Source organism: Phymastichus coffea, unplaced genomic scaffold, assembly GCF_024137745.1.
Source record: "Phymastichus coffea isolate CEN01 unplaced genomic scaffold, Cenicafe_Pcof_1.1 PCOF00054, whole genome shotgun sequence".
NCBI classification, from domain to species: Eukaryota; Metazoa; Arthropoda; class Insecta; order Hymenoptera; family Eulophidae; genus Phymastichus; species Phymastichus coffea.
This window is the reverse complement of record NW_026706865.1, coordinates 205,570-228,345: the sequence shown is the minus strand read 5'-3', so window position 1 is coordinate 228,345 and position 22,776 is coordinate 205,570. Positions and strand designations below refer to the sequence as shown.

General features: G+C 36.2%; 4 protein-coding genes across 5 annotated transcripts; 1 reads left to right on the top strand and 3 right to left on the bottom strand.

Moving 5' to 3' along the window:
- Window positions 1-671: 671 nt before the first annotated feature.
- LOC131665772 (uncharacterized) lies at window positions 672-5,409 on the bottom strand. 2 transcript variants are annotated; one of them, XM_058937887.1, is made up of 6 exons: window positions 4,832-5,409; window positions 3,809-3,967; window positions 3,030-3,331; window positions 2,230-2,561; window positions 1,672-1,868; window positions 672-1,207 (listed from the first exon to the last, which is right to left on the bottom strand). In XM_058937887.1, exons 1-6 carry the CDS (start codon window positions 5,161-5,163, stop codon window positions 844-846), a joined length of 1,686 nt encoding a protein of 561 aa, XP_058793870.1. In that variant the 5' UTR covers window positions 5,164-5,409; the 3' UTR covers window positions 672-843. The 2 variants fall into 2 exon arrangements, with proteins under 2 accessions (XP_058793870.1, XP_058793869.1); XM_058937886.1 differs by having other exon boundaries at window positions 3,030-3,328; window positions 4,832-5,278.
- A 4,140-nt stretch (window positions 5,410-9,549) lies between these two features.
- On the bottom strand, window positions 9,550-12,719 carry LOC131665827 (IQ and ubiquitin-like domain-containing protein). The gene is made up of 6 exons (XM_058937988.1): window positions 12,475-12,719; window positions 11,607-11,837; window positions 10,936-11,323; window positions 10,743-10,875; window positions 10,132-10,332; window positions 9,550-9,932 (listed from the first exon to the last, which is right to left on the bottom strand). Exons 1-6 carry the CDS (start codon window positions 12,717-12,719, stop codon window positions 9,550-9,552), a joined length of 1,581 nt encoding a protein of 526 aa, XP_058793971.1.
- A 4,918-nt stretch (window positions 12,720-17,637) lies between these two features.
- LOC131665770 (protein inturned) lies at window positions 17,638-21,522 on the top strand. The gene is made up of 10 exons (XM_058937882.1): window positions 17,638-18,188; window positions 18,260-18,836; window positions 18,898-18,972; window positions 19,043-19,299; window positions 19,364-19,453; window positions 19,519-19,852; window positions 19,913-20,241; window positions 20,331-20,647; window positions 20,713-20,876; window positions 20,940-21,522. Exons 1-10 carry the CDS (start codon window positions 18,043-18,045, stop codon window positions 21,393-21,395), a joined length of 2,745 nt encoding a protein of 914 aa, XP_058793865.1. The 5' UTR covers window positions 17,638-18,042; the 3' UTR covers window positions 21,396-21,522.
- A 19-nt stretch (window positions 21,523-21,541) lies between these two features.
- On the bottom strand, window positions 21,542-22,634 carry LOC131665826 (large ribosomal subunit protein eL20-like). Its single transcript, XM_058937987.1, has 3 exons — window positions 22,617-22,634; window positions 22,087-22,266; window positions 21,542-21,877 (listed from the first exon to the last, which is right to left on the bottom strand). Exons 1-3 carry the CDS (start codon window positions 22,632-22,634, stop codon window positions 21,542-21,544), a joined length of 534 nt encoding a protein of 177 aa, XP_058793970.1.
- Window positions 22,635-22,776: the final 142 nt, after the last annotated feature.

Sequence of the window (22,776 nt, the reverse complement as noted above, 5' to 3'; positions counted from 1 at the left end):
ATTTTGAAAACACGATTTTGTAGCACGATCCCAAGGCGACTACTGTAAAGCGTTTTGAAATTCAAGCGATTTCGCACTAATCACGAAGTGTATTTTTTGAACAGCATAGACGAAAATAAACGACGAAGGTGCCGCATCTTTAAGAATAGAGTGTGAATAATTACTTTTTAAATCCCATGAATCGCGTTCAAGAAAATAAAGAAGTTACTGATGGCACCGGCAGGAAAAATCTTACGATTTTCAGTTACGCGAGAATTCAAAACGATAATTGTATACTTTTTCTCATGCACATGTAAAAGTTGAATACTATCACAGTCATAATTGCAAAAGCACGAACAAACCACAAAAAAGTGATCGCTGGAAGGTTTGCGCGCATCCACAGGTTACGACTTGGACGTGCAATCGAAGAGCACTTTTTTCTGTATTACTTCCGCAAGCCTCTTCTTTTTTTCTTGTAGTTTTAGAAACCACTGGAAGACAATTACGTTTCTTTTCTTAATTAAACTGTTTTTGCGACTGCCAAGAAAAGAAAAATTACACTCGCATTTCTGGAAGCTTTTGGCGTTCCGCGAGAGTGATTTGCAATAAATTTACGTGGAGATCAAAGTTGCAAAACAGAAGAAAAGAGCACTATTCCCTTTTTATTTTCTACTTTATTCCTTTTTAACTAACTATGATTAAACTCATCAAGCATAGTGTATTTGGTATATATTTACTTCATAAAGAATCTTAATTTTCACTATAAAAATATAAGTAATGTTTTCATAAATCAAAGCGATAAACGTCCAACGATAAGTTCAACAGTAAACAATACAAGTCAGACCTCAATCAACTATGACGACCTTAAAATAAACACGTGTCAGTATCTGCATACTTAAAGTAACACGTAGGTGTATACTTGACGATATTCTCAAAGTACAATCTCGCTTGCAGATTCATACGACGAAATTTGCGTACAAGTTCAGCATCGTAGACATCAACAGCGCAAGATTCTCGCATCAGCGATTCGTGCATCATTGCCTCGCTTCTCGTTACCAACAATGTGTTCCAAGGTGTCCATGTTGAATTTGGATCGAGCCGTACGAGACGCAACCGATCGAGATCGCTGCATTCGGATATGGCTGAACGACCATGCCAGATGTCATTAACCAGATAGCCAATTGCTTTTGGACCCATTACGAAAGCTAAACTACTTGTGCCATCAGCTCTGTAAATAAATAAGATAAAGTAAAAATAATTAAACATAATGCAGGATTCGTAAAGAAATATTGTTGTATTTTTTTGTATTTAAGAAGCGAATTCTCAATTGGCATAATTAAAGAAAATCATTTTTTATTTAACGAAAGATTTTAGAAAGATAGTTAACAAAGATGCTTTTTTAAATTTTAGAATATTTACGAAATTTTTCAATTTTTATACAATAAAGTATTAAATTTCTTGAAAAACTGAAAATAATGGCATCATGATCAAGTAATCATTTATTAGAAGAAATTTATGAAAAAAAAGAAAAACCCGACTTAAAAATAAGCTTCACGCAAATGAAAAAGTCATTCGCTCGTCAAGCCTCACTCCAGATCTCTCAAATGCCCAAAATGTCAAACTCGAGCTTCTAGCTCTCGACATCTTGCAGCATAATACGAGAAAAAGAAGTGAAAAAGTTGTGGCAATTACCTAGCAGCCTCGCTCCTTCTGAGTTCCCTGAGCATCCTCTCGTAGATCTCGGAGTACACTTGGGAGTTACGCCTCTTCGGACCGAGAGTCTCGCAATAGACGCATGTCCTCGAGATACGTTCACGGTGATCTGCTGCGAATGCTTCTAATCGTCTCAGCTTGCCGCACGACAGGCATAATCGAGTCCTCGATAAATGCTTCAAGGGAATATTTAAGAAGAGTTTTTTTTTTAAACAAGCATTCTCTTATTGCTTGGAGGCGGCTTTACTTATTTTTGGGCGTTTGAATAAATAAAAAATCAATTCAATATTCATGCTCATAAATGTTTAGATTGCGTTTACAGAAAGAACGTCAATAAAACTTTCAACGGCTGTCAAACGTTTTTTCTCGTTTGCTTTCTCTCTTTTCGAATGGCTCGCGCTTTCCAGCGTAGCGCGATTGGCTTCCGGCTCGGATTTTATGAAAAATTGAAAGGATTTTTTATTGCGAGAAAAGCAAAGATTTTTGAAAATCCCGTGGCTCGTTCAGAAGTTTTTCGTCAATCGAATAAAGCCTCACCTTTATTCGATAGTCACATCCGAGAGCACCACGAGCCAATCTCAGGAAGCCAAGTCTTATGCGACTTCTGAGATATTTCAGTGTGGCTGGTTGAACATGCGATGCCAGCAAATAGAGTTCTTGATCGATTAACCGTTCAAGACTCAAAGACGATTGGCAAGTATGCAGACTGATACATTTTTTCAAGGCGAACAGTAACTCCATGCGTTCGAACTCGCCTAAATCCTCGTCTTCTTCCAGAAGCAACGTGTCGTAGAGTTCGCGAAATTCACGCGCGCGTTGCACGTTCAAAGTGTCGACGTGTATGTGCTTGGTTCTCGATGAGCAGGGTACTGTGAAAGATTATACAGAAATCAGCTTGTTGGTCACTTATTTCTGTTTCTGCGCTTTGGTTTTTCAAAGGGTCTGTTCGTAGGTCATTCCTCGTTTACGTGTAAATATGAATAAATTCCGAAAAAAGGAAAGGCAACTAAATTGCTAGAATCAAAATCGAAATCGAAATCATTACTTAGAAAATGTACGTACTGCAGATACAATACGTGATCAAAGAAATTTATTATTTTCAGACCGGTGTTTGACAATTCAGAGAAGTGACGATATGATCTTGTCATCAGCGAGCTTATCCACGAAAACTTAAAGCGAGAATTATTAACGAATGAGAAATATGCAGTATTCACTAGATATTATGAAAACGAGCATGAAATAATTTTGGTCATGGTGGTTGTATAACGTTGCAGTTAATCGCAGTAAGTTATCCAACAACACACTTGTTTTATCATCGCTATCCCAGCCACATTCACCTTCGAGCTCGATAGGTTTGGCGAGCTCCTCGAGAAACTTGGCTCTCGCTCTTTCGGCTTTCCTCCTCGTGATTTCGCAGCGCGAGCTGTCGATGGCCCTCAGAACATCGATCTCCTGCTCGAGCATACGCGTTCGCGCATCAATACGTTGCAGCTCGTTGTCCAAACTGTTGCGGATCTTGGCCTCCTCGGCCACGCTCCAACGGTCTAATAGTCCGTGTAGCATGTTCAAGTCCAATCGATCCTGTGCTCCTGAATCTGACGGTTGAATTATGTGTAATTCACCCAAGATCTGCGGACTGCTGTGAGTAAATGCCATTTGTACGTCAATTTCAATATGCTTTCATTATGCTTTAATGCTACTGTTAGCTTTCATTCACATTGGTTTAGGAGAATCACAGCTGAAAATAACCAGATCTGTGACAAGTATTCAAACGTATACATTCGGACTAATGAGTTATCCCCGTACTAAATCAATACAATGTGTAATACTGTTGGTTTCATTCAAAAATACAACAGTAGATAATCTATTGATGGCTTTGCAAAAATAAACTCTATAAATGTGTTATAAGCACGATTTCTTCAAATTTTAAGTAGTGCCAATTTACTTGTGTCAGACGTTTTTATGTCAGTCTCATTTATACCTCTAATTGTTTACAAATGTAATACTCGAAGGCATCTCAATATTAATTTCTTTGACCACTCGAAATTCCAATATTGGCATTCAATAACCTAATAACCCAATATTTATTGTCGAAAAAGTGAATCATTTTCTAAACCTTTGATAGTCTCGGAAGATGGTGGCGTCGAAAGCTGGTCGCTCGTGTTCGTCGTTGTCCCCGTCTTCTGATGCGAAACTGACAGTTTTCCCTGGCGATTGCGATTTTTCCCTTTTGTCGTCTTGGTTGAATCCTTTGAACTTGCGTCTACGATAAGCTCTGCAAACACATATATTTAGCATTCTATACAAACGCTAAATTTCCTTCACTACGAAAGAGCAACATCAATTTGAAACACCTATAGACGGAAAAGGAATCTTCCATGTAAAAAATTTATCGACGTACGCATCAGTCAAACAGCAACAAAATACATCTCTTTTCTGATATCGTGCGTCGTAAAAGCAACGCAATTTCCATCCAACGCTTAACGAGAAACTTCGACGAGGATAAAACAGAGAAAAGAAGAAAAGGCAAAAAAAAAGAAGCACAAAGATAACGAAGTACATTCTCGGGTCCGTGCACACGCAATTTATACAGACGCGCGCGCGCGCGTGTGTCGATATCGTCTTCGCGTGAGGGCTTATCGTCAACTAAATTGCCATAGCCGATATATGTATACATCGATCGATCGTAAAGGATACACAATTGTCCACTGACGCTCCTCTCTCTCTCTCTCTCTCTCTCTCTCTCTCTCTCTCTCTCTCTCTCTCTCTCTCTCTCTCTCTCTGTCTCTCTGTCTCTCTGTCTCTCTCTCTCTCTCTCTCTCTTCTCTCTCTCTCTCTCTCTTTCGAAGAGCTTATCCTACCAAACGACCTCGTGTATTCAACTTCCTAAGGCGATGCACATATGGGCTTTTATCACTTTGTTTTGGTGTTTTCCGATGTATCGTGCTATGTATAAGGTACATGTGTTCACGGGTTCATTCTCCCTGGATCTTTATCGATGGATGGGTACAGACAATATGGTTTCATTGTGTTTAGCTTTGAAAAGTGAATCACGTAAATCGTACGATTGAATACATATAGGAAATAAAATGAAAAAAATATATATAGGCCAGAACAAAAAATAGATCGTACGTCTTACCTATAAAATCTCTGAACAGTAACAGCGGCAGCGTCTCTGCGAGTTTGCTCGTTCAAGTCGTTAGCTTTGAGCACGCATTCACCAAGCTGAGGAATCAGCCAGTTGGCTTGTACCCCTTTGTCAAGGCGATCATCGAGCTGCACAAATCTCGAGCAGTATTCTCTGATGGCGAACGTCTGCACTGGTCTAGAGATACGTTGGCGTGGTCGGCTAAATTCCGTTGGTGTTTGACACGTGGCGTCGTGATACTCGAGATCGCGTGCAACGTCACGCCAACCACCTAGGAATGGCTTGGGCGAGGTGCGATCTTCGATTTCTGTTACAAACACCATTGTACGTGTGATAAGTTTGTTGGGGTCTGTGGAGAATGATTTTCCAATCGTCAAGTGCGCTTTAAAAGAGACAAAGATTAATCTTGATAAGGCATGTAGAGGAGAAGTTGGAGCAGCACTGCGGTTGAAAAATAATATAAGGAGGGCGACGATGTAGACGCCAGCTATATTATTCAGCAATGCTACGAAAACATATTTTTGGAAATAAAAATTGCTGCTCGTTCGTGTACTTTTGTTCGAAAGAGACTTGGTAGCTCAAGGTAATCTTCTGATCGACTGAGAAAATTAAAAGATCATACTATTTTAACTCATCGTTTCTTTTTATTGTTACCGAATAATTGAAAATAGTCAAGTGCCAAAAATCGCGCATTGTTCATCATCGGAGTAAATATGTGCGGCATGCTCCTTCAAAGATCTAACTAAAACGCAGGCTGTCAACACGACGACAAAAGCGACGCGTTAATATATCCAAAATGCAGAGGTGAATCGAGAGATGCGTCGGCAAGTGTGAAATCCGTAGAACGGTTAAAGTAGAGGTCACAACTGTTTGGAACGAGGTGCGCGACCAGCAAAAAAGGAAAGAAAAGAGAAACAAAGTAATTATGAGATGAGCAGAAATAAGGCAGCGCTTGCGACGCGACGACGATTCTACGGTTAAGGGACATTCGGAAGAATAGGTAATAATGCTAGAAATGACGGTGATCACTAAAGGAATTTTAGTTAATTTTATTTGCTGGATATTTTGCCAGATTCATCGATGAAAAGGTTTGGGTAAATGAATTATTCGGTATGAATAATGAAATGATTTCCAAAGCACACGAAAATGCAGTAGAGAATCAGGTCCGCTTTCATTAATATTAAGCTAGCACATGACAAATTTAAACAGCACACTTCGAGATTGAATAAAGTCTGTATAGGTAAGCTAAAAAACGGAAACGTCGACACCTGATAACAAGCTGGCAAAACACTAGTTTCAGATGCGCAAAGAAAAGTTTTTAATTAGCAAAATAACAAAGATAATTATCATTCATCGTAACGAATGTACGCGTGTATATGTGCAATGGTAAAGAAATAAAAGCATAAGAATAAATGAGGAACACCAAAAAAAGTAATGAATGACGACGGTTTTACTAACGTTCGCGGAAATAAGGTAAGACCCGTGAGCAAAACCCATTGGAATAAGCTTAAGTAAAGAAAAAAAAGCTTGTGCGCATACATAGCATCACGTTTTGCATGAAAACGTGACGTGACGCAGTCGCTGATAATATATGGCGTTGACGAGCCGACGAGCTGGTCACTGTAACAAAAATAAAACTGCTAAATAGTCCTACATATAGGTACACAATTTTATGTGACGAGTGTAAAAACTAGCGTGTCAATAAGATCGCGAATGCGCATTAACGTTTCTCGCTTCAATTTTCACAAGCGTGCAGAATGATGCGGCTATTTGCTTTAAAATAAGCTGGCGAAATTTTCAATGACACGATCAAGCAGAAAGAAGATATCTTAAAAATAAAATTAAAACTGGATATGTAGTTAAAACGAATGCAAGTGCGCCAAGTCTATGTTCCCTGCGTTCTCAAGTGATTCATTTAATCTTACACCGGGTTTTGCCGGTGAAAAATGTATTTTTTCTTTTCTTATATTTCTCGCTTTATATGATTTCGTCAAGACTTTTGCGCGGGATCTCAACGAAAAAATGTTGCCGAACGATGACAATTACGCAGAAAAACAGAAGCTTTTTTAAATCTGACAAAAAGCACGTATATCACGTCTTTGCAATGCTTCGAATAAACCTATTCAGTGACATTGTCAGCAGCACAGTTGTGCTCGCAGCCGCGCAACTCCACTCTTTCGACTAATCACAGCTCATGTATGAATGCAACATTCCGAATAAAAGACATATAACCGCTTGCCAGAATATTATAACTTAAACAAAAATTAAAGCTGCAATATCACGTATAAATTTTCTTTAGCAGAATCATGTAATTTAGCCGCTGAGTAGTTACGACGCTTGCGATTCTCTACCTCTCGGCCTATTATATACTACATCGTCGATCGCGTTAATAAATTTATAAAATTCCACGTTGGAAATGGGTATTTCTTGAGCCAAACCATGATGCCCCAAAGAAAACTTGTTCAATATGTAGTCTACTTTTTCAAAGTTTTTCAAAGTCTAATAGCTACTCCACTTATAGATTAGAGATTCATTTGTAATTGTATTTGTATTTTCATTACATCTGTAAATTATATGCTGAGGCAATATATTACTTGTATATGTACTGTATGTAGCTAACGTGGCCACTTTGTTCGATAGAGTATCTCCGTGACTAGTATCAGAAGCAAGACAATTCGTGTTTTTGTAGCTTATCATTCCCAAGCAGATTAAAACAAAGCCTTACAAGCAAGAAAATTAAGAATAAGCTCCAAGTGCCAAATATTCGTCCAAATTAATGTGACTGGAGCGGCGTTCAAGCTGGAATGCAATATCCTGGTAATCAATAATGTAAAAAAGCGCACAGCTGACTTACCAAGAAGAGCGTGACAAGTTGGAAGGAGAACCAATCGTTGAAAATCGGTTTTTCGTCTTTCTCTCTTGGTAATTGTATTGTCTCGCTTGACTACGTGCGTGGAAGAAGAAAAAGTCGAATCGCGAGAGAAAAGATCCCGAACCCAAACCCGCGTACTCTTCCAAGTGGCAAAAACACACAGCGTTCGAGCTAATCGACCAAATAAATTTGATAGAAAGGCGTTCTCGTCGTACAGTAGCCCAAGTGCGATTTAATATCGTGAAAATATATCGAGAACTCAAGACGGTGAAGTATAAAAACAAATGGAAACACAATGAAAGACTTTACCGAAGCTGCTTCTTCTGTTGTCAGGTTGATTATTATGTGCGCGCGCTCAGCAACAAAAGTAGAGAAGAGACCTTTTAACGTGAAGTTGCCATTGGCAACTCTCGCAATGCTTGGTCGATCGAGTCACCTTGGCTTGCTTTTCCTATACGCTAGCCTCCTTCCTTTTCGAGACTAGCGCATTGGGATTTCGTCATTACCCGCGTTCGACCCACTCGAGAACACGAACATACTAAAAAGCCATTGACTTCACTCGTAACTTACAAAACATTCAAGTTCTTTCATTGTCTTGCTTATCAATTTTTCCATAACAACCATAACTATAAGCTACTAAATGATTAATCAGCATTTTTTAATTTACCTGACTCGCTTTAAAATATTCGCTCAAAATGTGAAAATTATTTAAGCATTTTAAATTAACTGTAATTTTCAGTTCAGTTAACCCTAACAATTCACCAGCCAAAAGAAAACGCAACATAGCATCCTAGCATCAACGTTATATTTCCAAACTGAATCTGCATAAATTAAAATTGATTGACTTAGTATGCATCTGACAAAAAGGAACAATAAGGATTTTTAATTTACATCGCTTTACCTTTCATATAATGTGCACATTAAAATGCATACGTTACGTACTTCTTCGCATAAATCGATTTTTAGGCTAACTGAAATAGCATACAACAAAATACCACGTCATGTTGTGCAAGGAAACGTGACTTGTCGTAAACAATTTTGTCAACTTCATCTAACTCAAATAATCGATTTATAAACTTAACCTTGTCGTTATACTCCAATGGACATTATTATTATTATTATTATTATTATTATTATTATTATTATTATTCTATCGACAAATTTTTTGAAGACAATTTTTAGCGATATAAGATAAAATACAAAAAGTTCCACGCACTGTGTTCTGTAAGTAAAGAAGTAAAGAAGAGTAAAGCGATCATTCAGCGCAACGGAGCCGCTCTATTAAATCCTCGCTTCAATTGCTACAAGTCAAACGTATATCGACTGGCGACTGGCTGTCATCAATTTTAGCCGACTCGGTGCACCCCTCCAACGCAACGAGACTTCTGCAAGACGGAAAGTAGTTCAATTTCAGTGGTATACCGACGAAAATCAAGAGGTCTGGGCAAGAGAGTAAATAAGAAAAATACGAGAAAATAGAACGAAATATCGGACTATTATCAAATATCGAGAAACTTGAAGAAAATGTGATTTGTCGAGCCAAGTGAAAATGCTGTAGGCTATATTTTAATGTGCTTTTCTTTCAATTTACCTTCGTTTATCATGGTATATTCATACTCGTATAGTGAAAGTTGATTGGAATAATAAGATGGATTGTTTTTCCATGTTCCTAATTCTTACGGTTAATTTTTTTAACTATCGCTAAATGCCAAATTTTTCTTCAAACAAGCTGAAATTTTGTGGGAACATCGAATCCAATAATAAAGTAGTCATCGTGGTCGTGTGACAAACGAATATTCCTCAATTGATTTTCTAGTATCATTAAAAGTCCCCAATCTTACTGAAAATCCATCTTGGCAGTACGTTGCGCAGACTTAATTAGCCTCGTCAAATGAATGCCGTACAGCTTTCCACCAGGTTGAAGACAAGCATGAGCCTCAGCTTCGTCTTCCGTCAATAAAATACAATTCCACGGACTCCACGGTTGATCCAGCTCGAAACGAGGGAGACGCAAGTCCCGAGGGTTCGCGCTTCCGCTCAACGCCGATCTTCCATGCCAGATGTCGAGCACCAAGTGGCGGATATTAGCAGACGACATGAACTCCACGAGACTGCAATCGATCCCCAAACAACGCTCGGATTTGCGGATCTCGAAGAGGATGTGCTCGTACGGTTTGATATCCACGTGAGCGCAGACGTTGATGTGTAAACGGACACAGGCTGGAGGAAATGGTTGTTGAAAGCTCCTTTCACTCATTGACTTTATTAAAAAATATATTAATTCTTGAATACTCGAATATCTATAGGAGAGCATCGATCGAACTTAGAAGAGAATTCAAGTGAACGCACACAGGCACACGGGCACACGGGCACACGAGCACACGCGCGTAACGCGGAGCGAGTAAGTTTGGCGGTTTACCTTTACACTTGCGAATCCGTTGCTTCCTGGCTGTTACGGCAAATCGACAACGAGCAAGAAGCTTGCCGCAGCTCAGGCACAACATTCGATTCTTTTGCAGCGCCTCGCGAAACTCGTAATCTCGTATAGGTGCACTACCATTGCTGTCGACGCTCACGCACGTACAATTGTGCGAGTTTTGCACGAATTGCAAGTAAGCCCCTAACAAGACAGAAAGATTAATTCATTTACGCGCACGTTGCAATTAAAGCGAGCGCACGCAAATTCTGGCAGTTTTACGATAAATTATTCAGCGAGCGATTAATTATTGCACGCTTTCACGAGCAAGCTCCAAGTAAATGTGCTGCAAGTTGAAATCTCAAGTCAAAACATTTGTCGGAACATCATCTTGTGTGTTTGTTCGAGCATTATTTTCCGGCAGCTCGTTCGTTAAAGCGCGCGGTACCAATTGTGCATCTAGCTCAAATATCGTTCGCTGCATTCGCCATCATTTTGAAGAGCTGCTTAACTTTTGAGTCATCTCTTGTTGGAAACTTTCGATGCGAATATTTTCGAAATCAGCCAATTGAAAATTAAAATCGAACTTCTAAGATCAAAGTTTGGCACTCTACCTGAAATTCTCTTTCTCAAAAATCCAAACTGTGCCGAATCTGCTCGTTCGGCCAATACAACAACTTCCTGATCCAACAGACATCGAAACTTGGTCGCGGCTCGACAGTCATGGCTATCGATCGAACTTCTAGCCTGCACCGAAATAAACCCTCATTTACCGTAACTTCAAACAAGTGTCTATTAATAAAGAACCTTCAGTAAAATCTCCATTCGACGGCCAACATCAACCTCCGTAATCTCGGTTTCCAACAGTTCATAAAGTTGCCAGCATTGTCGAGCTGCTTGATTTTTAAGACTCAACATCTCTACAGTCTTGCCTTGCTTGTTCGTCCACTTTGTTGGTTTACAATGGAACGTAAGGAATCTCACTCGTGAGTCACGAACTCGCTGCTCGCGAGCTGGTCGAAACTTGGCGTAAGCCACCAGTAGAGTGCGACGTCTCGTTTCTATCTGCTCCATTGGCGAACTGATAGCAGCCACTTTTTGATCCTGCGAATTTTCCAGATGGCTCACAAGTGCATCCAAGTCCGTCAGAGTTCGCGGCTCGTTCAAAGCTTGACAATCCAGCTCGTCGCGTTGTCTGTGAAGTTCAAGAATGTTCACTTGAAGAAGCTTGAATGCTTCTTATTTTCTTGATTCTTTAGCGGTTGACTGATGGTCGACTTTAACAGGACATTTCTACTTAACAAGACGAAGGATTCATTAGAAAATCAAAAACAAACTCTACGAAAGCAGAAGCATGTATTATTTGCCGTAGCGTGTGATCGATAGAAAGTCCATTATTGGAAGGTCCATCTCTCGCGCAGAGAGAAACACGTCATATCTACCTTGCCTTCGATCGCTCAAAATAACATATAATATACCTGCGTTTCAATATCTTTTCCTGTTGTAGCATATCACAATGTTCGCGCCATTGCCGGTAAATTCTAGCGCAAGCACGAACGAATTTCAAAATTCGATAGGCCCTGTAACATCTCTGAATGGCAAGAGTTGCCTTGCCAATAACATCTGTCGAATCCTGTAGCTCTTCGTACGTCTTGTACGGCTTGGCGCTCACGTATTTATCCGATACACTTGCTATGTAACAATCGCGTCTGCAAAAAACAGTTCGAGCTCAGCTTCGATATATGTATGCATAGTCGATTTTCATTCACGTGAGTATACAATTTCTCTGAAAATTAATGGATTTGAGACTTTTTCAACAGCTACCATTCGATCGCGTGTGTCTTTATTTATTTTCAAAAGTCTTTATGAGCGTAACACTTAGCTAAAACGAATATAGATCGCGTGGCAATCAACGCGTCAATCTATACAATGAAGCTGTAAAATTTAATTCTTATTGATCTTTGCTCATCAATGTTCAAACAAATAAAAATTAGAATGGAACTGCTGACAGCCTCAGTTTTATAAAACTTGATGTACCGGTTAACAATAAAAGCGGAACACAGGCCAATCTGTTCCAGCGTGCGCGTCAATGTCGTTTTTTAACGTATAAAGTATCCACGACCAAGTGGAATTCTTTTGATCAAACAAGACTATATTCTATTTCATATTTGAGATTTGAGAAGCACGCATCGTCAACAGTAAGACAACTTTCCTGATTGCGCTTTGCTTCTAAAATCAATACTCCCTGGCGTTCAATCGTCATTGCAACGCTCTGTTTTAAACTAGATGGAACATAAAGAATAAAAACAAGATCTACTAATCATGCAATAACGTTGTCGTGTATACCGCCACATTTGCGTCGCCTGGTCACAATCCGGTTGACATTCTGCTTCCTTGACGAGAACAGTTTGCACTTTCCGACTGCATGTCCTTTCGATTGGTACTCTCTTAGGTCGCGGTCCTGTTTGCGAATCTGCATTCAAGAACACAATCCCCGTGAGCTTATTTCTCCAGCCACCTAATTGGGGCTTTCTCATCAAATCTTTTTCCACGATTCTTAAACGCATCCTCGGCTGCGTGTCCTCGCACATGATTTTTTTCTCAAAAATTTTCTCAAAAAAATAATACGTCTTCAAACTTGTAACTTTATGTGGTGTTAACCTATCAGCAATGTGCATATTAGAATACTGTGAAATTTGCTGTATTGGCTCGTCGACCTCATTTCAAAATAAAAAAAATAAGATAGAATATATATCGAAAATATATCGAAATGCTGCTTTAGATCATTTAACAAACGTGCTCATTAATCATCGAATTGCGTCTTTATCAAATAGGTGACAGATGGTTTTACATAGATTGGATCAACAACGTCTTCGTCTAGGTTAACGAGCTCACCTAAAATTAATATATCGGCCAGCACATCCAAAAAGCTGGATGCAAGCTTTCATTTAACTTTCAGTTTATCCATCACACTAACAATCGACATAACAAAATGACACGCCTCATTTGCGAAGCACACGTGTCACTTGGTTACCTTTCAAAATTGACACTGCTCGTATATTCGGTGTCGAGATCTATCTACAAATATAACGATGCGACTACACCACGAGCCACGCGCCACTGTAATCGGTAGTACAATTCAGTTATGGCGAAAAATATACCAAGTTTGATGAGCAGCGGCCTACTTGCTTAAGTAGCATTGAGAGGCCAAAAGTAGCTCGGAAAAGCGGCGAAAATTAATCAACAAGCAAACGACGAGTTTTATCCGAGCAACGGAATCCTCTCGTTGTAAGAACTCAAGCTTGCTGGATGCAAATACGTCACTGGCATTTGACGGATTATTGTCGTGAAGTGCAGTGACCTAACAATTGCATTACTCGATTTTTATTTCTGTTCATACGATTATTCGGTTATCTTTGCAGGCATTAAAGATGTTCACTTGGAAGTAGCTCGTTTGGAACACGATGATGGACAAACAACACACCGTTAGTCATTGTTGTCAAATCAGACAATTTCTCTTCCAATTTTGTTGCAGCTACCAGGTGAAATAGACTAAACATGAATTTTCAGATACTTTCAAGTATCGAGTGCTTATGATCATTACATACTTCTTCCAATACTTTTCAGGCGTTTCAGTGTGCATTCTCAGTCGATTCGGCCGCCAAGGCGCAATGAAGCTTGCGAGACGTCTCTAAGTTACAACATCACTTTGATTGATAAATAAATTTATTTGAACGCTTCATTCCACAAATGATCCATGAACATAACAATCATGCCAAAACCAATTTTATTCGGAGCAAAGTAATCGTCAGGCGTGGTGAGTTTCACTTTTCACAAAATCCTCTATTTGTTGCATCAGTTGGGCAGCTTCTACGAAACTTGACCCACTGAAATCGACTTCGAAAAGAAAGCCGAGCTCGGCGACATAATAACGAAATACTTTGGTGAAAAGTATGACATGGTGGATTTAATGAAAGATGAAGTTTGTTCTTTTCCCTCTCACTAGATTTTACTGTGTTCATACTGTTATCATTGAAAAGTGAAAAAAGCTTTTATCTATGTTATAATATTGGGACGGTAGTATAACTGGGTAATTGCCACGTGCCGCTTTCGCTTCCAAGCGCGAAATTGCTCGGAGCACTTTTAATTCCACAAGACTCAAAGCGGATTTTACGGTATCTTTAATTACGTCCGCGAGATCAGCAAGGACATCAAAGGGGTTACATACCATTTCTTACTTTATCGCTTAGTGAAATTGAGTTCACAAACAGTTGAGTATCTTGACAGAACTTTTATTTCAAATCTGCTCACGGATCCTTACTTAATTAAAAGACTGGATATAATAAACGGTGTAACATTTCTGATGGAACCCTATTTCTATATTCGTTGCTGCCAGTTGTTGGACGAAATTAAGTGAACAGAGTTACATAAATAGAATCTTTTTCATAGATCATTTTTTCAGATCGAGTCTGTGCAAAGTTCTGTCATCTCGTCTCTGAAGCACTTTGTGGAACTATTAGTTCTTCAACATTTTTATAAAAAATTGAAATTTATTTAAAAACAACAACTAATGTAAATGACTCATACATGTTGTATTTTATGTTATTTTATATCATTATCAAAAAATTATTAACAACTTTCATAAAAAAGTTTATTTATGGAGCAATTGGATTTTTGCAGAGGTATTTTATGAATTGTTCGTTTAACGTGCCCGCTAACCCGCCATATGACGAGTGTTGCTCTCCATGAGTCCATGCTTTATGACTATGCTTGCTATTTCATTTCATCCATCCGTCTATTCATAAAAGATAATGACCACCCCTAGATCAGCCCCGGAAAATAGTCAAAATAAAAAAAATAATTTTCAATAGAGTCAAATTTGCTTGGTTCAGCTATGTTGGTCAAATAATTTGTTCGCATTACATTTTCCAATAAAAAAAATATCAAAGTTTTTTTTTACGCAAACTTTAAACGATAATATCTTGCCGAAATATCAATATTTCTTCAATCTTAAGATCTTAAAAAATTGCTCACAATTACAAGAAATTTGCCCCGTTTTAATATATTTGACAATTATATTATTTTTTATAATTTGAATAATGTAATTGATATCGTAAACAATTCAAACAATCGTCTTGCGCATGCGTCAACTAACGGAGTTGGCTGTGGCTGTTAATTAGTGTATGTATATCATTTACATTTCTTTATAAAAAATAATGTACTTTTCAAATATATTATAATGGAGCCAATTTCTTGTAATAGTGAGCAATTTTTCAAGATCTTAGGATTAAAAAAATCTATTAAAGTTTGCACAGAAAAGAAACACTTTGATATTTTTTTTTTAGAAAATGTAATGCGAGCAAATTATTTGGCCAAGATAGGTAACCGAGCAAATTCGACTCTATTGAAAATTATTTTTTTTTATTTTGAGTATTTTCCGGGGCTGATCTTGGGGTGGTAAGATAAAGTACTTAGGACAGGACCATGCTGGTTCTTAAGGGTGAACACATTCAATATAGGTCGTTATTCAACTTGCGATTGGCTGTTAGAGAACGAGCATTCGAGTGTTTTGTGCAAAAAGCAATGTTAATTATTACTTTATTCGTTGTGTCAAGGGCTAGCGCTTATGTCGAGTGGACGTAAGCTAATGTATTCTAATTGAACTGCTTAGTGTAGTCGTATAATACGTATTACTTATAGTATCTATGAAATTAATTGTGAAATGAGTTAGTTCAAATTCATTCAAGTTCAGATCTGCCAACTGACATTTTAAATTTTGAAATGAGTGGACAGAATCAATGTCCGATGACGTACTGCAGACATAGAATATTTCTAAATTAATTTTAAAATACAGATATTAAAAGATTTAAATATGTACATATTTCTTATTAGTTAAGAAGGCAACATGTTGTGATTTTGAAAATGAGCTATTAAAGAATTCATATATTTTATTTACTATAGAAATATTTATTTATATTCATTTATACTTTCATGTAATTTTACTTGTGATCTTTTGCTTTTTCGAAAGATTTGAATGTTTATCTTTTATAAACCATTTAATTAGTCATTTTGTTAAAGGTATTGCACTTTGGTTGTTTAATTTTTAATTAAACTAGCTGCACTCGAACTCAACAGGACAAAAAGTTGCTTTTAATAAAAATAAAACAAATTATATACTAGTCTCGAGGTGGGTAGCTAATTGTATATCTATACATAAGAATGTAACGTATCATATCACGCATGCTTTGTATAGAAAATAACGATCGTTTCGCGCAAATCAAAGATTGGCTTAACAATTTTTCAAATAAAATTCAATAATTAGAAATGAAACACGTGTAAAAAGTATGATAATGCTCCAGTAATATTACGTATTGAATAGCAAATGTATTATAAAAGCATATTGAACATTTTTTTAATTCTTGGAAAAAGATAAATAGCTTAACAATTTTTACCTCTTTTGAAGCGTAATTATGTACATACATAAGAAAATGATAAACACTAAAAGTACCTTCATTTATTATTTTCTTGAACCTTATATTATAATATAATAACAAGTATAAATTAAGGTAGTCATGGAGAATATCTTTCTTTCAATAACCTTTATTTAACCGATCTTAGATAAAAAATGTATCACTCCAATTCTTTTCTTTTTCAATTTCAATCTATCACTCCCTTCTTCATTCATATCATACGTTCATGCCCCCCCCCCCCCCCATCGCGCCTCGATCATTCTTACGTTACAATATTAATATTCTTTGAACTTAGAATAGCTTACAACTCTCTCTAATAATAAGGTTAATAAATCGTACTTACATTATATTTTTCATTTTATTATGTTTGTTAATATTTAGCAAATAATCTGTAAAAATGTTTCAATTTATCAGAAGACAAAGCTTTTTTGTTTTATATTTTACATTCCATTTTTTATTTTTAAATAACTTTTTTAATGGGTATCGTTATGTTTAATAACATACAATTTTATTGCATAATATTTAAATTCTTTTTATATTTTTTACGATTATATTTCATAATTTACTAAATAATAATTTAGGTGTTAATTTAATTTATTTAAATTGGCATTGGCTTTGTGACGGACACGATACGCCATGTACACAATGCGCAACGTCCAAGTGCGCATGATCAACACCACAAGGTTTTAGCGTCAGACCAGGTCTCGAACTCTCGAAGTTTCAGAATCATATCTGAATCGCTTCATTTCGATTTTTCAGTTTTTCTTAGCTAAGCCCAGCGCTGCGCCTCTTAGAAAACTTAATCTATATAAGTTACCTCAAAAATCATAAACCGTTTAAAACAAGAAGCAGTTTATTTAATAATAGCAAATGGAGTCCAGTAAAACGGATAGCACGCCTAAACAAGCGATGGTATACATCTGCGGTGAGTGCCATCACGACAATGAAATTCGTCCAAGAGATCCCATTCGTTGCCGTGAGTGCGGCTACAGAATCATGTACAAGAAACGCACAAAACGTCTCGTCGTCTTCGATGCTCGTTAAAATAACCTCGATATGTTCTTTTTTCTCCAAATAAAATATCAAGATAGTCACGTATTGTCATTATACCATTTCAATACGAAGCGTCATCCAACTGTGTGTCATATTAGCATTGTAAATACATGAGTTTTTTTAAATATCATTAATAAATGGTTTCGTTGATTGATGCTGATTACATTTAGAAGTTACATGTTTGAATTTTATTTCACGTTTTCCCGCTTTACCCATTCGATATTAGATGTATAAATGCCATACACCTGTAAATTACCTCTGTCATTTGACGTCGATGGCGTTGCTCGTCCAGCAAGTGTTCATATAAACAAGCATATTACAGAGGCCTTCAAAACACAAATAACGATAATCTCGAGATGCTTATTTAAATTTATCAAATACTTATGTAATAATGAGTGTTTCTAAAGATAAGACTGCAATGCAAGATAGAAATTATGAGTACTCTAAATTCGACAAAAGTTCTGCTGATGAGGAACGCGATTGCTGGGCAAGTGATAGTGGCTCCAGCACAGGATCTTATTATTCCAACAGTACAAGGTGAATAAAAACTGTTTTCTTTCTTATAACCATGTAATCTTACCTCGTTCAATCATTCACATATATTACAGCTCAGCAATTGAATGGGAATCTGAAATAAATTCTGAGGGAGAGGTTTTCTACATTGAATCATTTTTGGAATCCCTCAACACTGTAGATCATAAAATTATCAACAATAATCCATTAATTCCTCTATTACCAGAATTAACTCGTCGTAGAAGTACTAAGGCAGGGAAATTGATGCGCCTAATTAAACGTAAAGAGAGTTACAGGCATAGTATACGAGTAAGTGGTTTAGCTTCAGAGTTGAAACAAAATCAAGAATCCCTCAATAGATTATACAGAGAGCGTGAAGCTGCAGTAATTAATTTGAAAAAAAATGAAAAATATGTAGCCAATTTGTGGATTGATCCTGAAAGAAGACATAAGCTTGGAAGACGGGCTACAGTATGTGAGGCTTATTTAGGCATCATTCCACAAATCAATCCAGTTAAATTAAGAATAACAGTTGCTGGCTTTGTTCCCGATGGAGAGGCTCTTAAAAATAAAGACATTAAGCTTGGCGATTGGCTACAATCAATTAACTCAAAAGATGTTACCTGTCAAAATATAGATAGCATACTTTCAGACATCACATCTCCATGTAATGTAAGTTACTATTAACAATCAATTTTGTAAGTAAAAATCATATCGTAATGATAATTCGCAGGCCATTTGTCAATTTCAAAGAAATTGTTCCAACGGAAACTATGAGAACTTAACAACTGCAATCAGCTGCCCAAATGTAAGCAAACTCAAATTGGATGATAAAAATGTTTCCTTTAATTACTTAAATTTATTAAGAATAATTTCAGCAATCATTGCTAGCAAGGCAACTAGTGGATAAAGAAGAAAGTCAAATTTTAATGGATTCTTTTATAAAAGAGCCTCTAGGCGTAATCTGTATAAAAATTTCAGAATTTTCTGAAAGCGAGTCTGCTATGCAGGGGGTTTTGTATTCTTTTCCAAAGTCAAAAAATAAACATGTTCAATCTTTTTTAATTACTACAAAAGGAGCTTATATCACTTTAAATCATATGCTGCTAGACATTGTTGGACCTCAGCCAGTTAGGTAACATGAATTCTATCAACAAATTAAAAGATAAATTGATTATTAATATACATATTATATTTAGTACAACTGTTATGACTTCAAATGGTCTAACGAACATAGTATACTTTTCTTACAAAGAAGAACTACTGTTAATTTCTATACCGGAGAAATGGTAAGAATAATTTGTAATGAATCAAAGCATAAATGATAACTGCAATAATATGTTTTTTTTTCTAGTTGTAATAAACAAGAGGCAATAGAACTTTCAATGGATATTGTATGTACTTTGGCTTTTACAAATGAAAATGTTTCAAAATGTTTCGTCAAGGAAGAAAATCATATGTATTTAGATCACTTTTTCTACTTATTATATTCTCGTCTTTATAAAGACAAAATTACACTGAACAGAAATGATTTTGACAATGATAAAAGTAAGAATACTGATGAAACAAGGCAATGTGATTTTAATTTTATATTGCCTACTGTTCAGACAATTCAGTTGCCAAGAGATGCTCAAATACAGATTGATGCAGCCCTCAGTGAAATGGAAGCAATGGATTATAGAGATTGGGTTTGTATCAATGTTTCTATCAATATAAAAAATATCTTTACAAATTACTGATTGTTTCAGAATCAAGATCCCATTGAATGTCAAAGGTTGTACACAATATTAGGTAGTTGTTTATATCATAGAAAATATTTACTTGGTTCTCATTTACCTGCTGAGGACTTATTGCAAGTGCACTCTTATTTGAGAAGGCATGGATTAATCAATTTAGTTAACACAGAACAAGTCAAGTCTGCTGTAATTTGGAAAAAAGTCTATCCTTCATCATGTATGAACAGAAAATGGCCAGAAGAACATGTCTCTACATTATTAGATCAATGGTTTTTACTTGTGGTTGGCTGTGGTCATAATTTACTTGCAGTACTGTTAGAGTCAGGAGGATGCACTGCAGTGTAAGAATATTTCATTACATAAATATAACTTACTTTGAATTAACAATTATAATAGATAATTATCATTGATAATTATAATTGATAATTAGTGTGGAAGAAAGTTCTGGCCCTGATATATTTTATGTTGAGGAGGCTCAGGAAACATTGAATCACATAAAAAAAATTGGAATTTCAACATTAGCTGAAAAATGGATCATTGCTAATGCTAAACCAGAAGTGGCAATACCACAGAAAGAACTAGCAATATCAAAAGTTCAATCTAGTATTACAGAAAATATAGTTGGTCTCATTAAAACAAGTCAGTCAAAATCTCAGAGTAATCTAACATCAAAGGTGCCTAATGATGGATTCAATAATATTATAAGTACTAGAAGCTTTGAAGAGCCGCGATTTGATCTAAATCCTGGTATATATTTTTAAATACCATGTTATAAGTCAAAATAATGTTAATACTGATATTTGACCTTTTAGCATACTCACTTGAAATATCACGAAATTCTCCTAGTCAAGATTCATTGAGTCAAATTAGTGAGGTAAGTGACCAGGCAGCACCAATATTAGGTAGAAGAGCTACACGAGAAAAAATAGGTACAAAGGCTCTGAAGCATTCCGATGACAGTGATTCCGATTTAGATGTAAGATTAGTAATATATTTCTTTCAATTGTCGACATAAAAGTAATCATAATTAAATTTTTAGATTGACCAAATTTCAGATGTTAATAACATCAGAGAAAATTTATTAAATCAAGCTGAATATATTGTGCCAAAATTTATAACAACAGGTGATAAGAATACACTAGTGCATTATGTACTTATAGACTTATTTGAAGGGATTTTAATATCCTCAAAAATGGACCAGTTAGACAGTGAATTCTTATCAATTTTGAATTTTAGCAGTCAAACAATACGAAAACTATTAAGTGATACAAAACGATACAAAAAGTTGCTAAGTCATGATACTGGTAAAATAAATAAAAGTTTAATAGCGATTAAAGAACATGGTGTCCTATTTGAATGGGAAAATTCTACATATTGGGTAATTGGACGATTGTATTCTAATCCAAGACCTAAAGAATTATATGTATGTTATCAAGAATGTACTCCACAAAACCTTGTTGAAATGGCATTTAGATTGCAAGCGACAAGTTACTAATGAGAAAAAACTCCTGAAGAAAATTTTTGTTAAACTTAGTTTTGTGCAATATATAAGTATTTTTAAATACATACTTATAATATAAGTTTCTTATTCTTTATTTATATTTCCTTGAGCCAAGATGTTACAAAATTCAATATCAATTCTTAAAGGAAGTAAGTCTTAGGCTTGCGAACGCTGAATACAGGCATACGGTTTCTGTGTTGGATTCGTTTTGGCAGAGGGAACCGTATTTTTGAATCATGAAATTGTTTTACTTGTGGTCTTCGACAATTTGCTGCTTTAACAATCTCTACCTTAATGATTTGAATTGAATGTGCCCTTGCACGATGACGTGCTCCCATGTCTCTGTAGCACTGAGTCACTGCACCACTTACAGATAGATCTCGATATTCACGGTACATATTATGAGTTCCAGATCGTGAATCGTACCTCAGCCAAATTCCAAAATTTTTAATTTTCGTTGGCGTTTTTTCTTTGATCTGAAAAAAAATACATTGTATCAGCAAAAAATAGTATAATATGCATCTTCGAAGGAAAATATCAGCAAGTTCCAACTTCTGTAAATTAACACCACAGGTGCAACCAGAAATGAAAAATGAACAATAGGATTTTTCTCCCTCCTGTAATGCGTTGCCTAGAAGGGTGATCGAAAACTATTTGTAACTGTTGTAAAACTATTTCAATTTACCTGTTTTAGTGATACAATTTCACCAGTTGATTTTTTAAATTTTTTTAGCTGACGCAAAAAGTACCAAAATCTTGATTTGGCAACAATAGCATCTGGGGCAAATATTCTCATTTTATAAAGAGGAGTATTTTTTTCCTTCTCCGATGGAAGCTTTCGCCCAATAACTTCATATTCATTCAACTGAAACATATACTTAATCAGTGTATACGATTTGATGTTGAGGTTAGTTCATAACAATTGTATTTTAAAATCACTTTCTAAATGCTCAATAAAATTGATTTACATTTCTTAATGATATTTTGATTTTTATTGTTAATATTGATTTCGTATTTCTTTTTCTTTGATAAGTTTCTTTAAATCTTGATGGTTAATCATGTGGTCAGTGGCATGTTCAAAATACTATTTACATATACATAATTTGCGCACGAGTGACATGTATTAAAAATTGAAATTATCGCGAAAATGTCGATGATTATTTACTTGTAATAAAAAATTTATGAGCATGTGTTAAAAACATTTAATTAACTTACTTCTCCCTTGGCCTTCATGATTCTGTTAATCGAGGGTCGTGGGATAATCAAACTGGAAAAAAGAGTCAAATGAGAATCTAAATTTAGCGCCATTTATAAAAATGTAAAACTTGTGCAGACAAGAAAAGCTCAATCGCAATAATAACTTTAAAGCAATTGC

Excerpts from the sequence above, each read along its gene's own strand:
- LOC131665770 (XM_058937882.1), top strand. The coding sequence starts at position 18,043 with ATGAGTGTTTCTAAAGATAAGACTGCAATGCAAGATAGAAATTATGAG. Across the intron at positions 18,837-18,897 it reads ACATCACATCTCCATGTAAT|GCCATTTGTCAATTTCAAAG; the intron begins GTAAGTTACTAT and ends GATAATTCGCAG. Across the intron at positions 20,648-20,712 it reads GCGATTTGATCTAAATCCTG|CATACTCACTTGAAATATCA; the intron begins GTATATATTTTT and ends TTGACCTTTTAG.
- LOC131665772 (XM_058937887.1), bottom strand. The coding sequence starts at position 5,163 with ATGGTGTTTGTAACAGAAATCGAAGATCGCACCTCGCCCAAGCCATTC. Across the intron at positions 2,562-3,029 it reads CAAACCTATCGAGCTCGAAG|TACCCTGCTCATCGAGAACC; the intron begins GTGAATGTGGCT and ends AATCTTTCACAG. Across the intron at positions 1,869-2,229 it reads GATGTGACTATCGAATAAAG|CATTTATCGAGGACTCGATT; the intron begins GTGAGGCTTTAT and ends ATTCCCTTGAAG.
- LOC131665826 (XM_058937987.1), bottom strand. Across the intron at positions 21,878-22,086 it reads AAATTGTATCACTAAAACAG|ATCAAAGAAAAAACGCCAAC; the intron begins GTAAATTGAAAT and ends ATTTTTTTTCAG.
- LOC131665827 (XM_058937988.1), bottom strand. The coding sequence starts at position 12,719 with ATGTGCGAGGACACGCAGCCGAGGATGCGTTTAAGAATCGTGGAAAAA. Across the intron at positions 10,333-10,742 it reads TTTGAGAAAGAGAATTTCAG|GGGCTTACTTGCAATTCGTG; the intron begins GTAGAGTGCCAA and ends CTGTCTTGTTAG. Across the intron at positions 9,933-10,131 it reads ACGGATTCGCAAGTGTAAAG|CCTGTGTCCGTTTACACATC; the intron begins GTAAACCGCCAA and ends CATTTCCTCCAG.